Consider the following 24177-nt stretch of genomic DNA (forward strand, 5'->3'; position numbering starts at 1 on the left):
TATTATTTATTACAGTTATCAAAGGACAAAGGGCTGTATGTGAGTGCGAAAGTGTTCAGAGTACCTAAGAAAGGTGACTGGCCCTGTTTCCCATTTGCCTAATTTCCAAGGACAAGGAAACTGTATGTTACAGCTTCAGAAGAGGTGGCATATGATGAGATGCTCCTGCTTCTCAGAATGTATTGATCACCATGGGTCACCTGCACAGAGACAGTCCTGGCCAAAGGTTCCTCCAACCAGTAGTGGAGGCATACACCAGCTCACTCAGGGATTGTCAGTCTCCAGAGATGCTCTCTACAAGCCTCTAATGCACTCTCTGATCATAGCACAGCTAACCCATAGGAAGGGTTACAAGACCAAACCACAAAAGCCCAAGTCAGCATGGAATTTCACTTTTAAAGTATACAACTATGTTACAAAAATCTTCAAAGGTAGAGGAAAGAGAAGTATTAAAGTAGTAACTATTTATTTCATTTCATTTCACATTATGTAAAAGATAAGGGTATTGTATGCATGTACTGTATACCCAGATATAAATGCAGCCAGAACACATAAATTAAAAATTTTAAAGGTGTAATTTATTATAAAATTTGGGTGCTGCTTTTAAAACCCAGGATGACTGTTTTCCTTGTCTCTGTCACATGACATTTCATGTTCATGGGTTATGCAAATATCTCATTACTAGCCAGCAAATCTTTCCTTTCTAACTGAACACCTAAGTGTGCATAGGCACTTTGTTATAAATACGGCTACGGCTGTGCTGATCACATGGTGTAGGAGTTTCTTCCATACTGGACTGCTTTCATGCATTCTCAGAAGTGGTATTAACTAGGTCAAAGAGTACAAGCATTTTGGGGTTGGGGATTTAGCTCAGCGGAAGAGCGCTTGCCAAGCGAGCAAAAGGCCCTGGGTTCGGTCCCCAGCTCCGAAAAAAAAAAAAAAAAAAAGTAAAGCATTTATGGCTCTTTATCTGCTGCCAAAATGCTTTCCATAAAGTACATGCCTATTTACATAACTGCTAACAACTCTGTCCTGCTGGTATATTACAGTCTACACCATCTAGATCCTACAGTTTCACTAAAATGTCAGTAGCGATCTAAAGGCAATTAAATGGTCCTAAGCAAGAAAAGTCAACTATTTGATGAGTGGCTTTAGCTTTGAGGCTGTTTCATAAAATTATGTAAGGCTGGGGTTTTGTAAGGTAGATTACCTCAACTCAAATCCTGCTCAATTTTGTTATTAACATGATTTTTCTGAAGACTAAGTTCCCTCATCTATAATAGAGTTATAAGAGCTGAGTGAAGGGAAGGAGTGCCTGTCACATTCATTCTTAGCTGTCCTCGTTACAGCAGCATTAAGGTGGGCGGTGGACAGGACCTGCTTCTATGTGGCACTTACTTGTACCTTAGACGTTTGTGAATCTCTTGAGACTAGGTAGTCTTATTGGTTTATGATTTTAGAATACAAAGACTCAGGACTTTTCATGACTATTTGGATTCAAAATAAAAGATAACTGTGAGCTGCTCTCCTTTGGGGTGTTGTATCTATCTCATCCTTTGTACTTCTCTTTCTGGAACATCTACAGAAGGGATGCTGCGACATTTTATCTTACCCTGTCCCTCACAACTGAACAGTTTTGTTTTTCTTTCCATACAGTATACTTTATAGCCTTTCCTCAAATGAATGAGGCACAAAATATCCTGTGGTCTCTTTCCCCCTAATCGTGCTGAAAATAGTTTTGCTTGGTATGCTGCCATTATGACCTAGTGTTTGTTAGGTATCACACTACCTGCAAATAATTTACACCTAACTCCTTTAATCTGATTAGGAAATACTTTCCTATTATATAGAGGAAGCAGTGAAGCACAGGCATAAAGTGTACATATGATCCCAAAGCAGTAAGAGGCCGGGCAGAGGTGCCGGAGAGATGGCTCAGAAGTTGAGAGGACTGACTGCTCTTCCAGAGGATCCGGGTTCAATTTCCAGCAACCACGTGGCAGCTCACAGTTGTCTGTACTTCCGGGACCTGACACTCTCACACAGACATACATGCAGGCAAAACAAATAAAATAAAAATAAGCAAAACATTAAATAAATAAAAATTTAAAGAGCTAAAAACAGCAGCAGCAGCAGCAGCAGCAGGGTAGAACTTGGATCCAGGGTAGTAAGTGCCAGAGTCAGCACGCGGAGCCAGGGCAGCATCCATTCCCTGCTAGACTTGAAGAAAAGGATCCCCAAGAGATCTAAATCTTTCTAGGCAGAGGTATGCTCTAAAAGGCCTTACACTGAATTGGTAAAGCTGCTGGGTTGGGAAGTTAGGAAGGAGATCAGCAGGAGTGGGAGGGGGCAAAACAGGGAGAGGGGTGAATATGACTGAGAGAACATTGTGTACATGCATGGAAATGTCACGATGAAACTCATCATGTATAGTTAATACATGTTAGTAAAGAAAGAAGGCGGGGGAGGGAAATGCTAAGTTGCTTGGTATGGTGGCAACTGTAATCTAAGCACTGGAGAAACTGAGGTGAGAGGGTCCCAAGTTCAAAAGGTGGGCTACAGTGGTGTTGTAGGCCAGTTTAGGCTTCACCAGGACCCTGACCCAATCAGCCTAAGTAAGATACAAACAACACAACAAGGAGAACAATGATTTGAACAGGCACTCAATGAGGATGACACTGGTCAGTAAATAAAATGTCAATCAACAGCGATCCTCAGAAAGACTGCTGGCTGGAATGCAGGGCAGCAACTGGAAGTCTGCATGCACTGCTCACTCCTCCCTTAGTGCAAGCATAGATAGCTCATTGGCCTCACTGTATGGATGAACCAGAATCAGCTCATGCATTCAGAGTGATGGATATGTGGCTTGTTCTTGAGTGCAGTGTGGTAAGATAATCTACAAACTTTCTATCATTATGAAGAATGGTGCTGCACATGTCTACATGCAGGTTTCTGAAGGAGCCTGCCTCTTCTTATGGTAAGTATTGTTGGGTGATATTAAAGACACGTTCAACTTTTTAAACTTTCTTCCAAGATGAAATAGTTTTGGCTTAAACAAACAAACAAACAAAAACAAACAAATGAGCAGTTTTTATTGCTGGTCTGTGTATCACAACATCAAGTACAGCATGTGACTTGCATATAGAGAACAGTTCTTATTCTGTCTCGAAGGTGGTATTGCCCTGAATAGAAGCCAAAAATGCTTCAGGCTTCAAATTTTTCACTGGACAAATGAGATTTAACTAAATCATTCCTCAGCTTTCTTTGAACACAAAGATGCTTTTTAAAAATTATTCTATCCATGTACTTATACAATGAACACATTGGGAGGAATTCCACTACTCAAGCCTTAGTGATTTCTTTTGCTTAAGAGGAACTTAGTTCTGCAGGGTTGTATCAGCTTTTCTCTACTCTAGCTCCACTCCAACAAAGCATGGTCACTGCCCTCAGTAGCAGCAGTTCACAAGGAGACCCTTTACGTCCCAACAAGGATGCACAGGATTCTTGCTGTAGCAGAAAATGGGGAGGGCACCCTCTTTTAGGGACCCCTTCCTTATGTCTTGTCACCCTGAGTCACTGAGCCAAATGTGCTGAATCTGGAATGATGCCACCCCACTAAAATTTTGTTGGGCCAGGCTCTCTAGTCAGAGACTTCTTTAAATACATTGCAATCTTATTTGTTAACCTTCCTCAGCTTGTTTCTATGTTGCAGAACTGTTAAATGTGCCAAACATGTTCACAGTCAAACTAACTACACAGCTGGGTGAGACAGGAGGTTTAATTTTCCACAGAAAGTCTACACATGCATGTAAAAATTCTGTAATGTACACACGGCAAAGGCACTTTCGGGCTAGAGAGTGATTAGGCACCAGACACAGCTAAGTAAGTGATACCCGGGGCTCTCACTCCTTTGGACCCTAGTCCTGTGCCTTGCACTTCCAAGAAAACAAGTCAAAACGTGGAGGGAAGTTTTACAAAGCAATATCCCAGCCAACAGATGCTCAGAAGGGGGGAGAAGTGCTCACAGTGAACAATTATGGCTGAAGGAAGTAATACAGGCCAGGCTTGGCTAGGGATCGTAGGCTGCTGGGCACCAGAGAGTTAGAAATGTGAAGAAGTAATGAGAATAGACAAGAAAAGTCCTGTTTATGCAAAAGGTAGCATTTCCCTATTTCTTCCTAATCTCTAATTCTTAAATAATCCCCCATTGCACACACCCATTCATTCTCTTTCCTCTCCTCCCATTTGTCTTAGTGATAAAACCTAAGAGACAATGCTTCAGTAAGCTATCTTAATTTGTGGAGAGAAAAAAAAATCAAAATGTGGTCAATGCTAAAGCTTCCAAACTGCAGATAAAGCACACCAAAGATGCGTGCCTGCCTGCTGGACCGCTCACAGCAGTCTTTCCTGAGGATGACGACGCTTCCCGTTTCTTTCCAATGTGAGCACTGTGGTTTCTAAAGCAATGAAGGCACAGCTCACAGTCATAAAGGACGCAGCCTGTGGGCTGAGGACACAATAGTTCGTGCAAGACGAACAGCAAAACGGCTTTAGAACTCCTAGAACACAGCCCAAACACTGGTTAGCACAGCCAGGATGGGTGTGCCTTGGAGAGGCAGAGGAATGAGGACTACATGTCCTGTTGTTGCTCTAGTGGCCATGTCCATCCTCATCTACAAATTGTACGAAAACTCTAGGAGGGTTTCCAGCCCTCACTGGGCAGTGTCACTGGCACTTACAATAATAGTGACTGTTCTTTCCATTGCTGCTGGAGCAGATTAATGATTCAACTGCCACCCTCAAAAAGAACTTAGAGACGGAGATTGTTTCTAACGTCCACCACCCTTAGAAAGAATTTGGAGATGTAAATTGTTAGTAAAGTCAGGTTAAGATGTTTTTGTTAGTGGTTCTGATAAAGAAAATCTTGAGGAACAACTTAGGAAGGTACAATTTCGATTACTGAGCGAGGGCTGTCTTAAGGTCAGGAAGAAAGAGCGATGGCACCGGACTCTTACTAGTTGACACTGTTTTTGCTAAAGGTGGGCTGGTGATCAGGTGATGATTAATTTTTTGTCTACTAATGAGTAGATATGCACCCTGAGGATTTAAAGTAGAAATGATTGGCTTTTTTCTTTATAAAAGTTTAGATTTGTGATTCTTTTAAGATTTTCATAAGATTACTTTTTAAGATAAATAATAATAAAATAATTGATTCTTTCTTTGTGACTGCAAATCTCAGCCTGCTAGTAAGAGAAAGCAGCTGAGAAAATTACCTTGCTTGCTCTTTATTAATCTATAACATGTTGCTTAGTTATGAATGTGGGTGAGTTCTTGGGAATTTTTTTAAATCTATTTTATTATTTGGGGGTATTGGGGGGACAAGTTTTTTCTTACACATATTCATTGTAATTGTTTAAAGAAAAATAGATGTAACCACACAGTAATTTTTGTAAAGATTGAAGATTTTTCTGGGATGTATAAGCTATGAAAAAAAATAAGGTTGTTAGAGTTTTGCTCATCTACAACGTGTGTATATGTATGTATATATCCACCTACAACGTGTGTGTGTTGTGTGTGTGTAAGTTGCTGGAGCTTGTTGACCCTTGCTTTATCCAGCAGGTGTGTGTCTGTGTATACCTGTATTCTCTCACCCTTGTCACCCGCCCCACAGGCCCCAGAGGATTAAGTTTTATTCCCTGAGAGAAAAGTCTGCCAAGTGATCAATGGCCAATTCCCCACCCTGCCTTAGTTTACCTGCCATGTCAAAGCTGGACTTTGACACAATGTGCTTACTTTGAACACTGGGTGTCAGGGTTCCAGCAATTTCCACAGCTACAATGCTTTTATTTCTGTGAGACAGACATGATCTCTGAGCAAACTCTTGCTATTTCAGCATAAAACCAAATCAAACTAACAGAACATTCCAAGCTCGCATCATCCCAGCACTCTACCAGGTACTTCCTATTTCTGTACTTTTGACTATTTTCTTTAAACATCAGTCACTTTTTGTGGTTGGTTTGTAAACGAGGAGAAAAAGAGACCAGGGTGTTTGTGACTGTAATTCAGGCCCCCAGGAAGCTGAGGTAGAAGAACTGTTGTGAATGAGGCCAGCCTGGGCTACATAGTAAGAACTCCTCAAATAAACAAACTAAGAGTGGGCAACACAGCATATAGGGAAAATATACTTGCTACAAAGTCTGATGACTTGAGTTAGTCCCAGAGCCCACATACTGGGAAGTAAACCTATGTCAGAGTGAATGCTCAGTGTCATCCTGGAAATACACAGTTAACTATACTCAAAGTGAAAGGCTTTTCACAGTGACACTTGTCATCTTGTGAAGGTTAATCTTGACCATCAACTTCAAGGGCTTTAGAATCACTTAGAAGACAAACTGTTGGCATGTCCATGAGGGTGCTTCCAGAGAGATTTACCCCCTGTGGCAGGACTGTGTCACTGCTACTGTTCTGGACTGAATAAAAAGGAAGAGCATGTTTCCTGACAGTGGATACAATGTGACCGGTTGCCTTACACCCTTGCCATAAGGACTAAACCCTCAAACCCTGAGACAAAGTAAACCCTTCCTTAAGTTGCTTTCATCAGGTATGTTGTCATGGCTACAAGCAAAACAACTGGCCATGTGCTGGTGGCCCACCCCTTAAATCCCAGAACTGGGGAGGCAAAGGCAGGTGAGCCTCTGAGTTTAAGGCCAGCCTGATCTACATCGAGGGTTCCAGGACAGCCAGGGTTACATACAGAAAATCCTGTTGAAAGCAAAGCAAAGCAATGACAGATCTGTTCACACTAGGATTCCAAAGCTAAGGTGTGATTGTGGCTATCTGGAACGGAAACTATATTTGCTAGTCTCAATGGAGTCAGACATAGTCATGAAAATAAAACTCAGCCAAGGGAAACAAAGTGGTACCCACACACACTTTAAGAATTCATCCAAAGGAGAGGGCATGCTTTTTTTTTTTTTTTTTTTTTTGCCTCCCCTCCTTTTTTTTTGGCTAGGATAGGAGTACAATGGCCTAACCAGGTAGTTATAGTGGAACATGAAGATGAAGTTACATGTTATAACATGGTAGCAGGAACCTGGACTGGCCACACCAATCCTGAACTATTCATTTTTGCAGTTGGTTTATAGAGGGATGTAAGCATTTGTCCTGCTTGAGTCACTGGTAAGACTTTCTGTCACTCAGGCTCAATCTGGTAACTAAGTCATACTTTGGGTGATCACAGATAGTCTCAGCCACTAGTCCATCAGCCTACTAGTGCTCAAGTATATCAAAGTTGCAGAGGATTACAGGTGATTTTTATTTCTTTATATTTCTCAATTATACTCTGAAAAAGAAAGACATATCTACGGTAGTGTTTATTGATTTTATAATAGGGTTATTTTTATTTCCAAAAAATCCCTTAAAAATTTACACTTTAGGGATAGATTCCGTTCAGTGGCTAAGCACTGGCTATTCCTGTAGAGCACCTATATGCAGTTCCCAACACCCACCTGGCAGTGCACAACCATCTGTACACACCCTCCAGTTCCAGAAGATCCAATGACCTTTTCTGACCTTCATAATGGCCTGGCATGCATGTGGTGCACATACATATAATTCGAACAAAAACAAAAAACACATACGCATAATATAAATAAGTCTAAAAAATGTACATGTTGATCAAATATTCTTTTGATTCCTCCTTAAGGAGAAAAGTTAGTCCAGTGGGTTTCTTTGGACAGAACCCTGCTGGTCTTACTGCAGTTTTGCACTGGGTCTCAGCAGATGGCCCAATAAGACGGGATGAAAATGATACTCCACAATACTGAGCTGTGAGTACTACACGCACTGCTAGGAGGAGTAAGAACCAGTTGGTTGCACTTGCCTGTCAAGGAGAAATGAGTACCTTCCGTGTACATCCTTTTTACTTTCAGCTGTTTTCTCCACCCGGAATGAGATACGACTCTGCCATTTAGACATACACCAATCAAAGTACTTGTGTGTGGGTGGTGCTGAGGCTGGAACCCAGGGCTTAGTACATGCTAGGCAAACACCCTACCACCGGGCTACAATCTTCTGCCCCAAGAGCTTTGTAAAGGCCAGCTCAGATTTTACTTCTGAAGCTGTGATTCTCTAGGTAGGACTCATCCTTTACAACTTGTATCTTGCACAGGCCACTACTGACTTTTTCAGCCCATCCCCCAAAGCCCATCAATCACATGCTCGATTAATAGGCTGTGTCTGCAGGCTGATTGGCACGTCCCACACCACTAACAGTGCTGCTTACAAGACAGGCTCAATATTCGCTCTGTGACACTCACTAGACTGTCCTAGACAACCAGACAATGGGTTTTTGCTCCTGCCTCTCTTCTTGGTAGTTATAGATCATTGCTCTGCAACAGTTTCTTCTTCCTACTGGAACGATGCAGCTTGAGTCAAATTCCCTTTAAAATAAATAAGCTGCCAGGTGGGCCTGGCTCTGAGCCCCCTTTTGTCCCCATAACATTTTTTTAAAGCATGTAAGTGGCAATTATGTTTATTTTAACAGACTCTCTGTTTACATTTCTTGCCTTGATAGGGCCTGTCTCTGGAGAGAGAGCTATTTCTGGCTGCTGTTTTTTGAGGAAACTTTGCCATTTCTTTTGAGGTCACAGAAGTCTTATTATTTCTGAGTCGGCTAAGAGTCACCTAGGATTTCAAGCTGTAAAATCCATTGTTTACTTAAAACTCTGGAAATGGCTTACAAGATATAATTAACTGCCTAGGGCAAACAATCAAACACAAATAGATCTTTCCTGCAAAACATAACATATTGTTGGACCATGTGAAAGAATTTCATTTTAATAATGACTAGAAAATTCTAGAACAGGAAAGCAGCTAACTATAAGACATAAATTATTCAAGAAATTCAACCCAAAGTCAGCATCAAGGTGATGTGTTGATAAGGCAGGACCACTCATATCAGAAACAGGATGGAGATGCTTACTACCATGATCAAACCAAACCACAGCACATGTGTACAAATGCAGCTACATAGGATGGAAATGAAGTCTGAAGAAAAATGAGCTACAATGATACACACCTAGAAATTTCATAAAACACAACAGGATAAATAGTAAAAGAAAACTAACAAGGGTATGTGTGTCTTATGTATGTAGGAAAAGATTCCAATTCAGCAACAATAAAAACATACGGTATTTAGGGCTGGGGAGATGGCTCAGTGGGAAAAAGCACTTGCTGTGCACACGTGTGGGCGTGAGTTCAGATTCTCAGCGCCTTACGAACATCTGGGTGTGGCTGTGCTCCTACAAGTGGAGCAGAGAATTGCTGGGCCTTGATGGCTGCCAGCATAGCTCCAAGTTCAGTGAGAGACCCTGTTTCAAGGGAATAAGGTGGAAAGTGAGAGAGCGCATGCACCCCTATACACATGTGTGAGCAAATTCACGAGAGAGAGAGAGAGAGAGAGAGAGAGAGAGAGAGAGAGAGAGAGAATGCTTAGATATTTAAAAGGAAATAACCTATTAGGAAAACGTTTTAAAATGTAATAAGGAGGCAGTACAATGATTTAAGTAAAAGAAAAGATTTCTTTGTTCTTAGATTCAATAATTTTAAAGAAATATTAAGCCAGACAGTGGTAGTGGATGCCTTTAATCTCCCTCCTGTTCAAGGCCAGTTCAAGGCCAACCTGGTCTTCAAAGTGAGTTTCAGGACAGCCAGGGTTACACAGAGAAAGCCTGTCTTGAAAAACCAAACCTTTACACATATACATATATGTGTATATATATATATATTTTTTTCCCTTATTACTCCAATTATCTCTTTAAAATGTAATAAGTTAACCTGGTTCCAAAAAAAAAAAAAATCACATACAAAGGATTTTAATGGAAACAAATCATTCTAAGTTTATAAGAAAATGAAAGGTTGATATTTTATAGAACAGGTGATGTCTGGCATGCTCTGGAGGTCTGGAGAAGCAAGATGAGGAAATAAAGCATAGGAGTTTCGGCCAGAGCCCTACAAATCAAACAATATACAGCTGGGGTGCAAACATGCTTACACACACACACACACACACACACACACACACACACACACACACACACACACACACGACCTGGAAGGATGCAAACAAACACGCTTACACACAGGCACCCTATCAAACACATGAAAAGGAACTCAAATTACAGTTACGTTGACACCATGTTTTCACTTTTTATCCAGGAAAAAAACACTGAAGTGGCGGATAGGAGGGGAGGTTCTGGCCAGAGCCAGCTACAGGCTAAGTGCCACAGTTCTAACTATCCCTTCAGGAAACCCAACTACAAAGTGTCTGTTAAAAGTATTTCTAAAAATACTTGAAAGGCACATTGAAACCATTTCATAGTTTAGAACTGAAGTATATAGAAAACAAAAAGTCCTTGGATTTTGTTACAGCCAGGTTCTTGATTTTTCTTTCTTTCAAGCACCAGTTCTAGATTTTTCTTAAAACAGGGTTTCATATAGCCCAGATTAGTCTCAAACTCACTACACAGGGGCAGTAGAGGATGAACCTGAGCCTCCTGCCTCCACGTCCAGAAGCCAGAATCAAAGCATGTGCCACCACGTCCCGTCGTTAGAGAAACTGATCGGAAAAGATCTGTATATTTCTAACTCCTAACAAAACAACATGTCACTAAAATATCACTACCATTATTTATCCAAAAAATAAAAAGATTTTAATTATATTTATGTACATAAGCCCACAGACTATCTCCAAGAACACTGAAAAAAATCAAACAATGACGTTGTTCTGGAGAACAGGACAGAGTAGGAGGGAATATTCACATACACATATGCACATATTTAAAGACTTATTTACCTTTATGTCATATGTATGAGTGTTTCGCCTGCATTTATGACTGTACATTATATGCATACCTGGTGCCCACAGAGGCCAGAAGAAGGCCTGGGGCCCTTTGGAACCTGAGGCAGTAAAATGATTTAAGTAAAAGATAAGATTTCTTCCTTGGGGGGTTGGAGATTTAGCTCAGGGGTAGAGCGCTTGCCTAGCAAGCGCAAGGCCCTGGGTTCGGTCCCCAGCTCCGAAAAAAAGAAAAAAGAAAAAAAAAAGATTTCTTCCTTGGGCTCAATAATTTAAAGAAATACTGAACCAGACAGCAATGATGCATGCCTTCAATCCCAGCTCTGAGGAGGTAGTGGTGGCAGATTTCTGTGAGTTCAAGCCTGATGTTGGTGCTAGAAACTGAACTCAGGTCCTCTGTAAGAGCACCAGCTATTCTTAAGCACTAAGCTATCTCTTCGGTCCCAAGGCAATTAGTTTGGTTTTTGATTTTTGAGATGGGGTTTTATGTAGCCTAGGTTGGACTTAAACTGACCATGTAGCTCAGGATGACCTTGAGTTCCTAAGCCTCCTGTCCTCACTTGACTTCTGGGATTACACTGTGCCACCACACCAGTCTGGACAGAGCCTTGTCATTTTTTGTCATTACCTTTTTACATATTCAGTTTGTTTTCAAAACTAAAAGTTAACAAACCAATGTGCACACACCACAAAAAACAAAACAAAAATGTGCACACAGGAAGTCTCAACATAATCATTAGGGAAATGCAAATCAGAACTACCAGATATAGGATGGCCATCTCTAAAACATCAGCTCAGAGAGAAAATGAATACTAATAAGAATGTAGAGAAATCAGAAGCTTTGTGAATTACTGATAAGATTATAAAAGGGTTCAGGTACGGCTACCATGAGCATACTATAAATAATTATTCAATAAATTACTCAATAAATTAAACTCAGAATTCTGGGTGGTTTAACAATTTCATTTCTGAGTCCATATTGCAAACAAAAACAATACACAAGCAAACTGAAAACAAGGACTTAAACAGGTATTTGTATTCAGTGTCTGAAGTAGGCAAAAGGTCTGATTAAACCGGACATTGTCTGTATTATAGAACACTTCTCAACCTTTAAGAAGGAAATTCTGACACGTGTGATAACATGGAAGAATCCTGTAAATACTGCTAAGAGATCTAAGCCAGTGAGAATGTGCACGCTGTATTACTACTGACAAGGTACTAAGAGTAGCCAGATTCACAGAGCCAGAAAGGACAATGGCTGACAACCAGAGGCGGAGGGGAGTGGGAAGTGGGTAGTTCTTAATGTGTATAATCTAAGAACATTCTAAAAATGTATGGTCAGCGTTGTATAACAATGTACTAAATGCCATTGCATTGTTTATTTAAAAGTGGTTAAATGGTACGTTTAAATTATGTATTTGTTACAACTTAGACAACAGTGCACAAAGACAGAGTAAGTGAAGTTGGACATGTCGATTAAATCTTCCCACAGCTGGGCATGGTGGCAAAAGCAGTCAGACATAAGAGACTACAGCATACGAAACAATTCAGATGAAAAGAGTAGAAGGGGTAAGTCTCCAGTGACAGAGTAGATTGATTAGAGGCTGCATGAGTCCTGGAGGTTGATAGATAAGAGATCTTTTTGGAGAAATTGTGAGGATGGGTAAATAACTCTGTAAATTCACAAAACAACAACAATATAACCACAACACATTTGACTCTTTAAATGCATGTGTTCCATGATACGTAACACTAAATAAAACTGAATATAAAAAATATAAAAAATAGGAAAACTACCATTTTATAGCCCTATTTCCAGATACCAGAAAAAAACGTTGGAAGGAATCCTTAACTAGAAGGCCTAACTATACCACCTCAGGTCCTCTCCTGCTGCTGAGGTACACAACCTACAAAGGCAACTGAAGGGAGACTGGGCTTACTTTGGCCATTGTTCAAGGTACAAACCATTATGGCAGGGAATTTATGGCAACAGGAGCTTAAAGTAGCTGTCATATTGTATTGGCAGTCAGGATTGGAGAGGGACAAATGTATTCTTACTAATGCTCAGGTGGCTTATACAGCCCATAATTCATGGTCCACCCACAATGAGCAAGGCTCCCCTTTCCGTTCATATAATACAATCCCTCACAGGCACGCCCAGAGGCCCATCTTGAAGAGCCATCTTAGGCTTAAAAGTCATCTCATAGTAAAGACAAACTGGGTTCATTCCTGTTTCAGGAATGGAAATCCTGTTTTGTTTCAAAGAGTTAATAACCATTTTGTAACTCTGGCTTTGTTTCAAAGCTTTGTTACTCTGTTCTCATAGCTATCTTATAACCTGTTATTAGGACTGTGTCTTTGTTTCAGGTCATCATGGCTACCTTGTTTTGCTTATGTTCTGTTCTTGTAACTTGGCCTATTTTGCCCACCAAATCAGCCAAATTTGTAAACCCTATGCCCCTGAGCTATAAAAATCTTGTTTTACCAAGTCGTGGTGGTATATGCCCTTCATCCCAGCGTTTGGGAGGCAGAGGAGGATCTCTGTTCAAGGTCAGCCTAATCTACTAAGGGAGTTCTAGGACAGCCAGGACAGTTACACAGAGAAACTTGGTCTCAAAAAAACCAAAATCAAGCAAAGCCAAAACTCCAAAACAAAACCCAACAACAACAACAACCTCTTGTCTTCCTCATATCTAATGCTGACCTCTCAAATCCCTATCTTAGGGGGAGACAGCCTTTGTACAAGAATAAAAAAGCTTGCTTTAATTAATTTGGTCAGGATGACTTGGGCTGGTGGTCTTTCTCCTCCCATCTTTGGGATTAACAATCTTCCCTTTGATTCTAGACTCTATCAAGCTTACAACAGACACTAATCATCACATATGCTTCTTTTATGTTAATGAAAAAGGAACATATAGATAAACTGTATTTAGGAAAAGACAGTATCTGCTTAAGTCATAAGTCTGAAATTTTGATTATGTCAGACACTTTGTTATAAACTTTCTTTATTCCTTTATAAACATGAATGATTAAAAAATTAACCATAAGAGCAAAAGGGGGCATTAATTTCACAATTAATACTGGAGATCTTTTGTGAATGTCGTCTGCCCAACTATCCATCTCTGAGGGAACTAAAGTTCACTTAGTTGTGACTTTAATACATGTAAACATTTGAGATCTGTAAGGCATGGACATACAGCCGTATGGGGCGATTTAAACTTGTTCTCACAGTAAGTTCTTCATCTTGGTCAATGAACATCCTGAGGCTCTGAAGCTGACTCTTCTCTTATAAGTTTTTCCCTAGGGGCTGAAGAAATGGCTTAGAAGTTAAGAGCACTTGTTCTTGCAGAGAACAATAGTTCTATTCTCCAAACTCAGCATTGTCTGTAACTTTAATTCCAGTGGGTCTGACGCCCTCTTCTGACCTCCTTGGGCACTCCGAATGAACTTGGTACACATGTTGTACCCCTTTGCAAACCCCAAAAGCCCACCAAGGGGCCAACTCTGATGCTATCGTACCAGGGTCTTTTTATTCAAGCTCAAGCTTGGACTCACTGCCAACCCTGATGCAGCAGGATAGGAAGGTGAAGCCCTGAGCCTAGTTTCAAGCAAACATTTAGAGGCAGGCGAGCAAGCAAGCAAGGGGGTTTCTGGCCTGGCACACATCTGGGGGGCTTGGGGGGGCTATTATGGAATTTTGTTGCCCTTTAAAATAACTGGCTGGTGCTGGGAGCCAAATCATAAACTTAACTTGTGCTTTCCTTCTGATTGGTGGTTGTTAGAGAGAAAAGCCAGGTGCAGCAGGCTCGTTCAGGAGTAACCTGGGAACTGGCGCTAGGTGTGCTGGCTTGTTGGTTAACTTGAATTTAACCTTAGGTCAGCTTTCTCTAAGGTGTCTGAACCCAAGATCTGGTCTCTCACATAGACATACATGCATGCAAAATACTCAAGAATAAAATGTAAAAATCTAAAACAATGTCCTCTAGTCCCTTTCCATGTTCTACTTTTCCTCAGAACCTCTCTGGCTTCAATCCTCTTCATAGTCCTACCTAGTGTGTCAGCTCTTAGCTTCTAGCTGGTGCTTTTCTGGAGCTCTGGAGGATCTTTGTGGCTCACATCCCTTGTCTACATGCTTAAGCCCATAATTCTGTTCACCTTAACACTTAATGATCACACATTGGCATTTTCAAAACAACAGTAGAGATCTTTTAAAAATGTGTATGGTACCACACTATTTATTGACCTGTTTGTTTGTTTGGCTTGATGGGGGAGGGGAGCAGAGTCTACTAAATATCCCTAGCTGGCCTCCATTCACTATGTAGATCAGGCTGGCCTTGCCTCTGCATCACTCCTCTTGCCTCTGCTTCCCAAGTGCTGGGATCATAGGTTTGAGCCCCCGTGCCCCTTTCTCAAATGTCTTTCCGCATGTGCAATCCCTACTCTAGGTATACTTTGCTATATGTGAAGAAGGTCTGTAGCAGGCGGTAAGGGGCAAGGACGTAGGAAAGGAGATAGTTACATTCATACAAAAACAGGGAATAGCTTCCTCACACATTACCAGAATAATGGAAACCTAGTGGCAGCTAGACATTACTAAAATTTGAAGGCATATTGCTGACTACAAGGAAAACTAAAATCTCTACTATTTTACTACAAGAATGCTCGAGCCAGTGACCAACAATACAGCAAAATCTCGGCACTCACTAGAACACTGTCTTCCTGTAGCAGACCCAGCAAGCTACATTTTCATAGAGGCAGCAAACACATCTATTTTGATCTATGCACTATAGCAGTCCTTTGAGCAGTGCCTAATACAAAGGAGGTGTTCAAGATTTGCTGACTGACTAAACGAGTGAAGAGCAGATGTGGGGGATGGTTTATATTCAGGTCTTTGCCGATATATAGTAAGCTAGGAACCAATTTTTCACCAGGAATGGCTGCGTTTCCCTGAGTTGGGAGGGATACTGTTCCCTCCTGCTGTGGGCTGTCTGTCTGACCATCAGAGGAAACGGTAAAGTCTCTGAGTACTCAGGGTAAGCCACTGGGGCAGCTGCTTACTTTTAGTATTCTGAAATGCAAAATGTCCACTTTTATCACAGGGCACTACCACACAAGGTGTGTTGCAAGGCATATATGCCACACAGGCCTTTTTCAGAGCTTGAGGAAATTTTTTTTTTCTTTTCTTTTTTTCGGAGCTGAGGACCGAACCCAGGGCCTTGCGCTTGCTAGGCAAGTGCTCTACCACTGAGCTAAATCCCCAACCCCGAGCTTGAGGAAATTAAGAAAGGAAAACATCTGTCTTACTGGGACTGTGATGAAAATCTCACTGTTCATTAGGCTTGACATGGCATTACATCAGAGGGACACAGGAGGGCGCACTAATCAACCATCGAGGAGAAACACCCCCCCCGGAAATCAGGTTAACATTTTAACAGTCAAACTGCAACACATGCAGCAGTTTCTGGTGAGGTTTTGAAGGACTATCACTTACAGAGAAAGAGGATACACTCCTGGTTCAAGATCAAGGAAGTCAGAATTTGTCACTCTGGCAAGGAGCAGCCAGGAATGTCTATACAAGGTGAGAATCAACTATACTCTAACACCTAATGACTTGTTAAATGACCTTGGAGCAGGACTTGCTGTTTTAAACAATGATCTTTATATAATCTACAGCTGAACTTGGAGTTCTGCTCATCCTCCACAGAACTGATACATAAATTTGTCTGTTCCATCTGTTTTCCCAGGAGTAATGGCGAGTTTGAACAGGTAAAAATGAAACAGTTTTGCACAAAGAGCAGTCTAGAGCTTAGATCCAGTCTGTGGCCTCTCCAAGTTTTAAATTTATAAATGCAACAGCAATATACAGTTCCCCACGTGGAATTCAGTAAGTACACTATATGGAGATCAAAATGACTTCCCCTTCAGGCCTTTAATGAGAGAGTGACAACAGCTGTCAAGAGCCAACGTGTGGAGACAAGCTGCCTGCTCACTCACAAGAGTGCCATTAATCCCAAAGTCACATTCAAGCTTATGTCTCAGCAAACTATAAGTAATTCCATGCGTAGCTATTTGGGGTGGGACATAATATTTAAAATGGAGAGTGTTGAAACTGAATGTTATGGGTATACTGTGGACTGGGTAAGCATGGAGATTCTGTCAGTCACAGGGACTAGCTCAGAAAGATCCTGCATCCTCAGCTTCAAATGAGTTCAATTAATGCTCACTTCACCACTAGACGCCCCGCCATTGTGTTTCAAGCTCACTTGTTGTCAGTCTGCTCAGTGCACTTTATGGCGAGGGATTTGGTAACTTCTACCTCTATCACTCAGCTGAACTGACTAGGTTGAATCTGATTAGGCTCCAACTATACTAACAGGTAACCATGCTCTAAAATGTGCCAATTTAGAAGTTATATTTCCAATCTCTCCCAAAAGGATTATAGTTGGAAATGCCAATGAATTTATTCTGTTAAAGCTGCCAGAATAGTGTATAATATTATAAATATAGTCAACCATTAAATCTTTTGAGTTAGTATCTAAGTAGGAACTCTTTAAATGCCATTCAGTGTCTTCAGTGTGCATGTGAAAAGCCATCACCACAGTGACTTGTGAGGAGCTGGAGAGATGGCTCAGTGGTTAAGAATACTTGCTGCTCTTGAAAAGGACTGGGGTGTGGTTCCCAGGACCCTCCTGGGGTCCTTATAACTCTAGTTCCTGAGGGTCCAGCATCTTCCTTGGCCTCCTGGGGCTCCTACATGCACCTGGTACACACATGGATAAGTAGGCACTCACTCATACATATCAATACAGACAAAAATTTATTAGAAGTAAAGTGTAAAGTTAGAAAACAAAAATCCCATCAAAGAAGCTGCTTGAACCTGAGGAAAAAAACAAAGCATCAGCTGACCCTTGCACTTCTGAGGTCAGCTGAGCCAGAGAGTGAGTTCCAGGCCAGAGGGGCTGCAGAGTTTCCATTTCAAAATAAAAATAAACCCAAAAGAACACTAGCTTCACTCAGCTGGTATGGCATGGGACCTGTCAGATGATAAAGGATAAAAACCTTGTTTTATCAGTAAGTTTTAAGATAGTGTCTTATAATCTCAGGTTGGTCTGGAACTTGAGATCACTCTGCCTCTGTGACAGGATCCCAGAAATGTGCTATTATGCTCAACACCAATAACTATTTTAAAGGCTGTAACTGAAACAAACAAATTTACATCTAATGCCTCAGTTTGCACACCTCTAAGAGCCAATCCTGCCCTGTGCTGCCACAGTGCAGGAGCTCCTGTCTCTGCCCTTACTGAGCAGCAGACTCTTAAGCAAGGAGAAGAAGATTCAGATCCTGTTTTCTCACTTTTAATCTGTTTAACTTCGAGTCTCTTCCTTCACTTCCCAGAAGCTCACATTTTAAATCTGTAAAATAGAATACTATCATCTATATCAAACAGTGTACTGGGCTAACAGTACACTGGCTGTCACACACTGACTGCTCTGTAAGAGGCAGTAGTTAGGGCAGGAGAGTTGGCTCAGCAGTTAAGAGAACTTATTGCTCTTCTGGAGGACCTGGGTTCAGTTCCTGTGGTTCACAGCCACCTTAATTCCAGTTCCAGGAGATCCAATACCTTCTTCTGGCTTCTATGGGGACTGCACACATGTGGTATACAGACATATAAGGCAACTCCACCCAAAATTAAAAAATGCTCTTTTTAGAAAGTAGAAATTAAACTGTGTTAAGTCTCTGGGAATACAATGCCTACATTAGTAAGGACAAACACAAAAAAATAACTAAAATAACTAAATAACTAAAAGTCCAACAGAATGGTCTGCATGGAAACATGTACCAGGGGTTTCAAGAGTTTTCAGAAACTCTTGAAAAATTGTTATTCAAACAATGTCCTGAAATATGTGAAGACATTAACTAAGAAAAGACACAATGTGGTAGGTAGGTAATTGAACACGTTTAAGTTTCCAAAGACAAAAGAAAATAGAGTGAACTCAAGAACTGGAAAACATCCTACATAATCTGAATAACGACATCCACAGTAAAGGCTACTTAGACTACATGTAGAGACATAAGTGGGACCATATTCTCCAAAGCTGAGGCAACCAAGATAAAGATTATGAGTTTACCTGGAATGCAAAATAAGGTACTAAATTTTCTTATGGGATTCTGCAACTGAGAAAAAGCTGAGATTTCCCCAGAACAGAAGAGATCACGACTGAACGCAGGGAAGAGGGAGGGGGCTTAGAAGGTGTTCTAGTTTGCTTTCCATCGCTGTGAGAAAACACCACAACCAAGTTAGATGTGGTTGTGCACACCTTTAATCCCAGCATTTGGGAGGCAGGCGGAGCAATGAGGCCAGTCTGGTTTACAGAGTGAGTTCCAAGACCACCAGAGTTACAGAGTGAGACCCTGTCTCAAGGCAAAACAAACAAACCAAAACCAAAAAGACCAAAAAACCAACAAAACAAACAAACAAAAAGCCAACAACGCTCACTATGACCAAAAGGAGGCAAAGGGCTTCAATGGCTTCCAACTCTGATCACAGCCTATCATGAAAGGAAGTCAGGGCCTGGAGGCAGGAACTGACACAGAGGCTATGGAGGAAGACTATTATGTGCTCCACACAGCTTGCTGAGCTTGCTTTCTTACAGCGTCAGGAACATCTGCATGTGTACAGTTCCACAAACTGTGGGCTGAACCCATCCACATCAGTCATCAATCAAAAAAATGCCCTACAGATTAAATAGAGGCATTTTCTCATTTCAGACCCCTTGTCCCAGATAACTCTAGCTCTGTGTAAGGCTGATAAACAAGAAGCAATAATAACAAAATCTAACAAGGACAGAAGGTCTTACTGAATTCAAAATGCCAAGTGAAACAAGCCACCTCAAAAGCAGTATTAGTAAGAAGGCAGAAAAACAGACCTATTGAAGCAATTTTCATTAAAGGAAAAGAAACAATGAGATGCAGCTATCCCTCATGTGCCGTGGGAGAGTCTTACAGCAAAAGCAAGAATTTGTTCAAAAGTATGTATGTGTTTCACAATGTAACTCATTACACTCATGCTAAAGATCAAACCCAATGTATTGTGTACATCCTAGGCAACCATGCTGCCCCTGACATAGATCCCTAGTCCCTATAATATAAAAAAAAAAACAAAAAACAAACCACAGCCAACCTCACATTCCTAAAGCAGTAAATAGCTAAAAGTTAAGGACCTGAGAAAGTTTATTCAAACCCTCTGGCAGGCACAGCATACAAGTTTAGCCTACTGAGAAACCACTTTGATATGTGGACAGTAATTACTGACTTGATTATTGGATCTACACTTTGTTTAAAAGGGAAGAGAGAGGAAGTGTTAATGATCAGAACACTTCCTTTTCTTGGTTTCTTTTTTCTTTTTCTTTTTTTGTTTGAGACAAGATTTCTCTGGGTAACTTCCTTGGCTGTCCTGGGACTGACTTTGTAGATCAGGCTGGCCTCAAACTCAGAGGTCTGTCTGCCTCTGCCTCTCGAGTGCTGGGAATAAAGGTGCGCACCCCCATATCTGGCTTCTTGTTATCAGCTTTTGATTCTGAAAGGGAAAGGCTAAGCTTTCATTTGTTCCTTCCCTGTTTTAACCCCTGTTTATAAGTCAAGCAAGAAGATTTTATGAGTAAAGTAAAACAAAACAAAACAAGAAAAAAAAAAAAAAACACACCATAAACTCTGAAACCCTCCTGAAGAAATTGTTCTGAGAGGGAGGCTGATCTCTTGAATTCAAGGTCAGCCTGGTCTACAAAGAGAGTTAGTTCCAGGACAGTGAGGGCTGCTACACAGAGAAGCCCTATCTCCATTAAGCTTGAATAAAACAACTTGTTAGAACAGTGTGCTCAGCAAAACAAATATCTGAAAAGGCCGTCTGTAAGCCTACTGTTTGAGTTTTGCCACACAGTGACTTCTCCAAGAGGCGTGTTTTATCTAGAGCCGTTAATTTCACGAAGGCCCTAAACAGGAATGCTTCCACACTGCTCTGGCTAAATCCTTCAAGGACACCACTCTGTGGCATCACTTTCTTGTAATTTGAAAGGCAGTTAGGAGTAACAGGACATGTAGACCTTCTGTCTGATAACTCCTACTTTCTGTTCCGATCGAATCCATCATTGCCACATCAGTAGGTAGTCCACTCGAGGGCTCATTAAGTGAAAAAGAGGCTGATGACCTATTACAACTCTCAGGTGCAAACCAACAGTTTTGGAGCCTATCTTTAGCCCAAAGGTGAAGAAATGTAACATACAACTTCATGTTTGGCCAAAGAGATCTACCAAACAGTAATTTAGACCTCCTAACAGATGCAGGGGCTGTGGGATACGTGCAAGAGGGAATTCAAATCCCAATCACAAAACCCAGCTTGCCACAGATCACTTTAAGTTACAATTAACTGCTGACCTCCCTCCATGACAAATCATGGTGGAGGCGACAGAGTCCAAAGGGATACAGCATTACCTTTGCCCTCTGACTTAGTAGCGGAAACTCACCAGTTTCATATCGGACTTTTGGTTGTACAGTAGCAGTCTCTTCACTTCTCAAGACAAGGAAGGATCTTCCGGTTTAATCTCTATAGCCGAGAGCATCGCGGGACTTGGAGTCTTTCCTTCTCACGCACTTTCCAGAGCCTCACGGGAAATGTAGTTTTACAGTAGATATCATGGGCACTGTGGGCGTCTTTCCTTTCCCTCCCTTTTCTCTCTAAACACCTCCTTCCGTCCGCTCAAATCCATCGCCGCCGCCAATTCATCCTTCCTTTCCATCCCAGCATGATATCATTTCCCTCATCTGGGTCTGGCATCCTTGGTATTCTGGGATATGTAGTCCGCACGGCTTAAACTCCCAGATCCCCTCCTCCCTGTGGGAAGGCGTATGGGCGCAGTGCCTGCTGGAAGCTGTAGTTCCCTTGGGCCTCAGACCCTCAACTCCGAGCTTTTCCTCTAGGGAACCGGAAACTACAACTCCCAGGGATGCCCAGCGGCAGCAGGTGGGAGCGGGGCTGTTGCTATCAATATGGCGGTTGTCAGCCAGACAAAGACAGTCAGTCTGATGTGATTGAGACAAGGGTGGTTTTCAGGGGGAGACTGGGAGACAGGGGCCTCCCCTCCCCCCTCTGCTCTTCCTGCGCGGGTCTGGAGCCCTCCTCAGCCCCTCCCGCAGGGCGCCCCGCGGTGACGATCCCCTCCCCCTCCCGCCTTCCTCCTCCCTCCCTCAGCCTTGCACTGGGACGCTGGGGAGGGGGCTGAGCCGGGTGCAGAGAACTCTCAGCTGGATTTCCGAGGTGAGTGGGGTCGTTTGCAAGCCGGACTGCTTCAAGTCTCTTTCCACACTTCTCTCATTACTTTAAGGAAAAAGAAATGTCGAGATGTTTGGGGGAGAGAAAGTAAGTAGGCGCCACAGATGGGTCTCTGGAGTGGCCAGGTTGAGTATAGGGGAGGAAGTGGGGGTACTTCCGAAGGGGCGGCCGTGCGTCGGCTGTGGGGTGGGGCAGTTGTGAGGGGCGGACGTGGAGAGGCGTCGATGCTTCCTAACTTCTCTCTGGTCTCCAAGACCCGCGGAAGGTTTGAATCCTGGAGTTGGGGTCTTCCTGCTTGGGAGTTTGAGAAACTGTGAGGTGGTTTCGAGGTGTGCTGGTTTGTTTGGGGAGTGTCTTGCTGTGTTTTAAACTGAGACGTGTACTTGGGTGCTGGGATCGTCTTGAAGGAATGTCTGTAGATGGTAAGTTAGATGGCTGGAGTCAGAGATAAGCGGCCTGGGCTTGGGAAGCACGCGTGAGTCCCGGGCTGGACTTTTGGTCCGTGGATCTTGTGCATGGTTTTGGGGGCTCAGTAACTCGTTAGTGTCTGGCGCCCAGCTCACACTCCGTGCCTTCCTCTGGGCCAGTCTCCACCCCAAACTCCCGGCAGGACTATATTGATGATGTGATGTGGAGATGCATCTTTGCCTCCTCAAGTCGGCAGCTAAAGGTGGGAAAGGAAAAGTGTCTCTTAATATTTTATTCCGGAACCGTGTTTTGGTTACACTATTGGGGCTACTTTGAAAGGAGTCCTCCGCCCATCTTCACCCCGAAAACAGTAAGTAGAGGTATCTTGTCATCTTCAAGCTCAGTGGCTTGCCAATTATTTAAAATTCGGGAACGTGGGGTTGGGAATCTCGAGTGCTAAATGCCATACGCATCTGTGTCTTCTAATGAGACAGAGCGTCTGCTCTGTATCCTGAGGTAGATAGGGCGACTTATTTTCGTAGTTGAAAAAACTGTTGGAAATTATTTGCAGGGAAGAGGGTTGGCGGTGCGCTGAAAGGCGCTGCATGTATTTTTTTTCTTCTTCTACCCCACCCTGTTCTGTGTCACATTTGCTTGAAAACTGGTATGGAAGAGTGAGGAAGCCTTGGGTGAGTGAAGCAAAGAATGCACTTAGCAGTAAAGATACACGCTACCTAAAGTTGAATGATAAAAGTGATTACCATTTTTATTTTTGTTAGAAGCTTAAAAAAAAACCTCGTCTCTTATATAGGGTATAGTCACGTGTTCCTTTTTTCTGGGGACCTGCAGATAATAGAAATCTTTGCCTTCTCTTTCCTATCTTTCCTTAGCTTCCTCCCTCCCCCAACCCCTTCCTTCCTTCCTTCCTTCCTTGGCACAGAACATTTCTCTTCCCGATGGACATAATACCTCCTGTACTTTTTTGCTTAGTTTGTGCTAATATGGGCTGTGCTTTTTGTGGTTTCACTATAAAATGCATCGTTAAGTGAAAAGGACCCGAATTTGTTGTTATTTTGCATTTATGCCACAAGTCATTATCACATCGGGTTCGCAGTACTTTGCATTAAACTTATTAAAATTGCACAGCCAAGTCGCTAGATCTGGTTTATTATGCTTACAAGTCAAGTTTGGGAAATTTGATTTTATTTTTCAATTTTCAATTAGGGTTGGAATGAAACGTCTTGTTTCTCACAGTCTTGAATATTTAATGACATTACACCAGGAGAATTTAAGATCATACATTTTGTATTCCCTCAGTCCAAAATACAACTTCTTCAATCACTCTCTGTGATGATTTTGTGGTATCGTAGACTTTCAAATCACTAAAAGAATAATTGGCATCATTTCTATTTTGACTCGAGAATTTCATGTATTTATGTGTGTGCTCAAATGTATTAGTTCTCAAATGTCTCATCTGTTAGCTGTGGGCTTTTCGATTCCATAGCATCTGAAAGTCCCATAGATACACTGAAATTTTATGGCAGGTTTAGTTTTTGATTTGAAATTTCTGCTGTTGATCATTCTCACA

General features: G+C 41.9%; 2 protein-coding genes across 14 annotated transcripts in view; one reads left to right on the forward strand and one right to left on the reverse strand.

Annotated features, from left to right (window-relative positions):
* Nucleotides 1-21609, reverse strand: part of Ints9 (integrator complex subunit 9) — an 84944-nt gene extending 63335 nt beyond the window's left edge. The window contains exon 1 of the mRNA XM_032918222.1: nucleotides 21376-21609. Within this exon, the coding sequence (XP_032774113.1) occupies nucleotides 21376-21384 (9 nt within the window). The 5' untranslated portion in view covers nucleotides 21385-21609. The remainder of the gene's footprint in view (nucleotides 1-21375) is intronic.
* Nucleotides 21610-21871: 262 nt separating this feature from the next.
* Hmbox1 (homeobox containing 1) overlaps nucleotides 21872-24177 on the forward strand; it is a 132227-nt gene continuing 129921 nt past the window's right edge. For all 13 annotated transcript variants that reach the window (XM_032917938.1, XM_032917937.1, XM_032917936.1 and 10 more), the window contains exon 1: nucleotides 21872-22166. The gene's annotated coding sequence lies outside the window, so the exon portion shown is untranslated. The remainder of the gene's footprint in view (nucleotides 22167-24177) is intronic.

This window comes from Rattus rattus, chromosome 12 (assembly GCF_011064425.1).
Source record: "Rattus rattus isolate New Zealand chromosome 12, Rrattus_CSIRO_v1, whole genome shotgun sequence".
Classification (NCBI taxonomy): domain Eukaryota; kingdom Metazoa; phylum Chordata; class Mammalia; order Rodentia; family Muridae; genus Rattus; species Rattus rattus.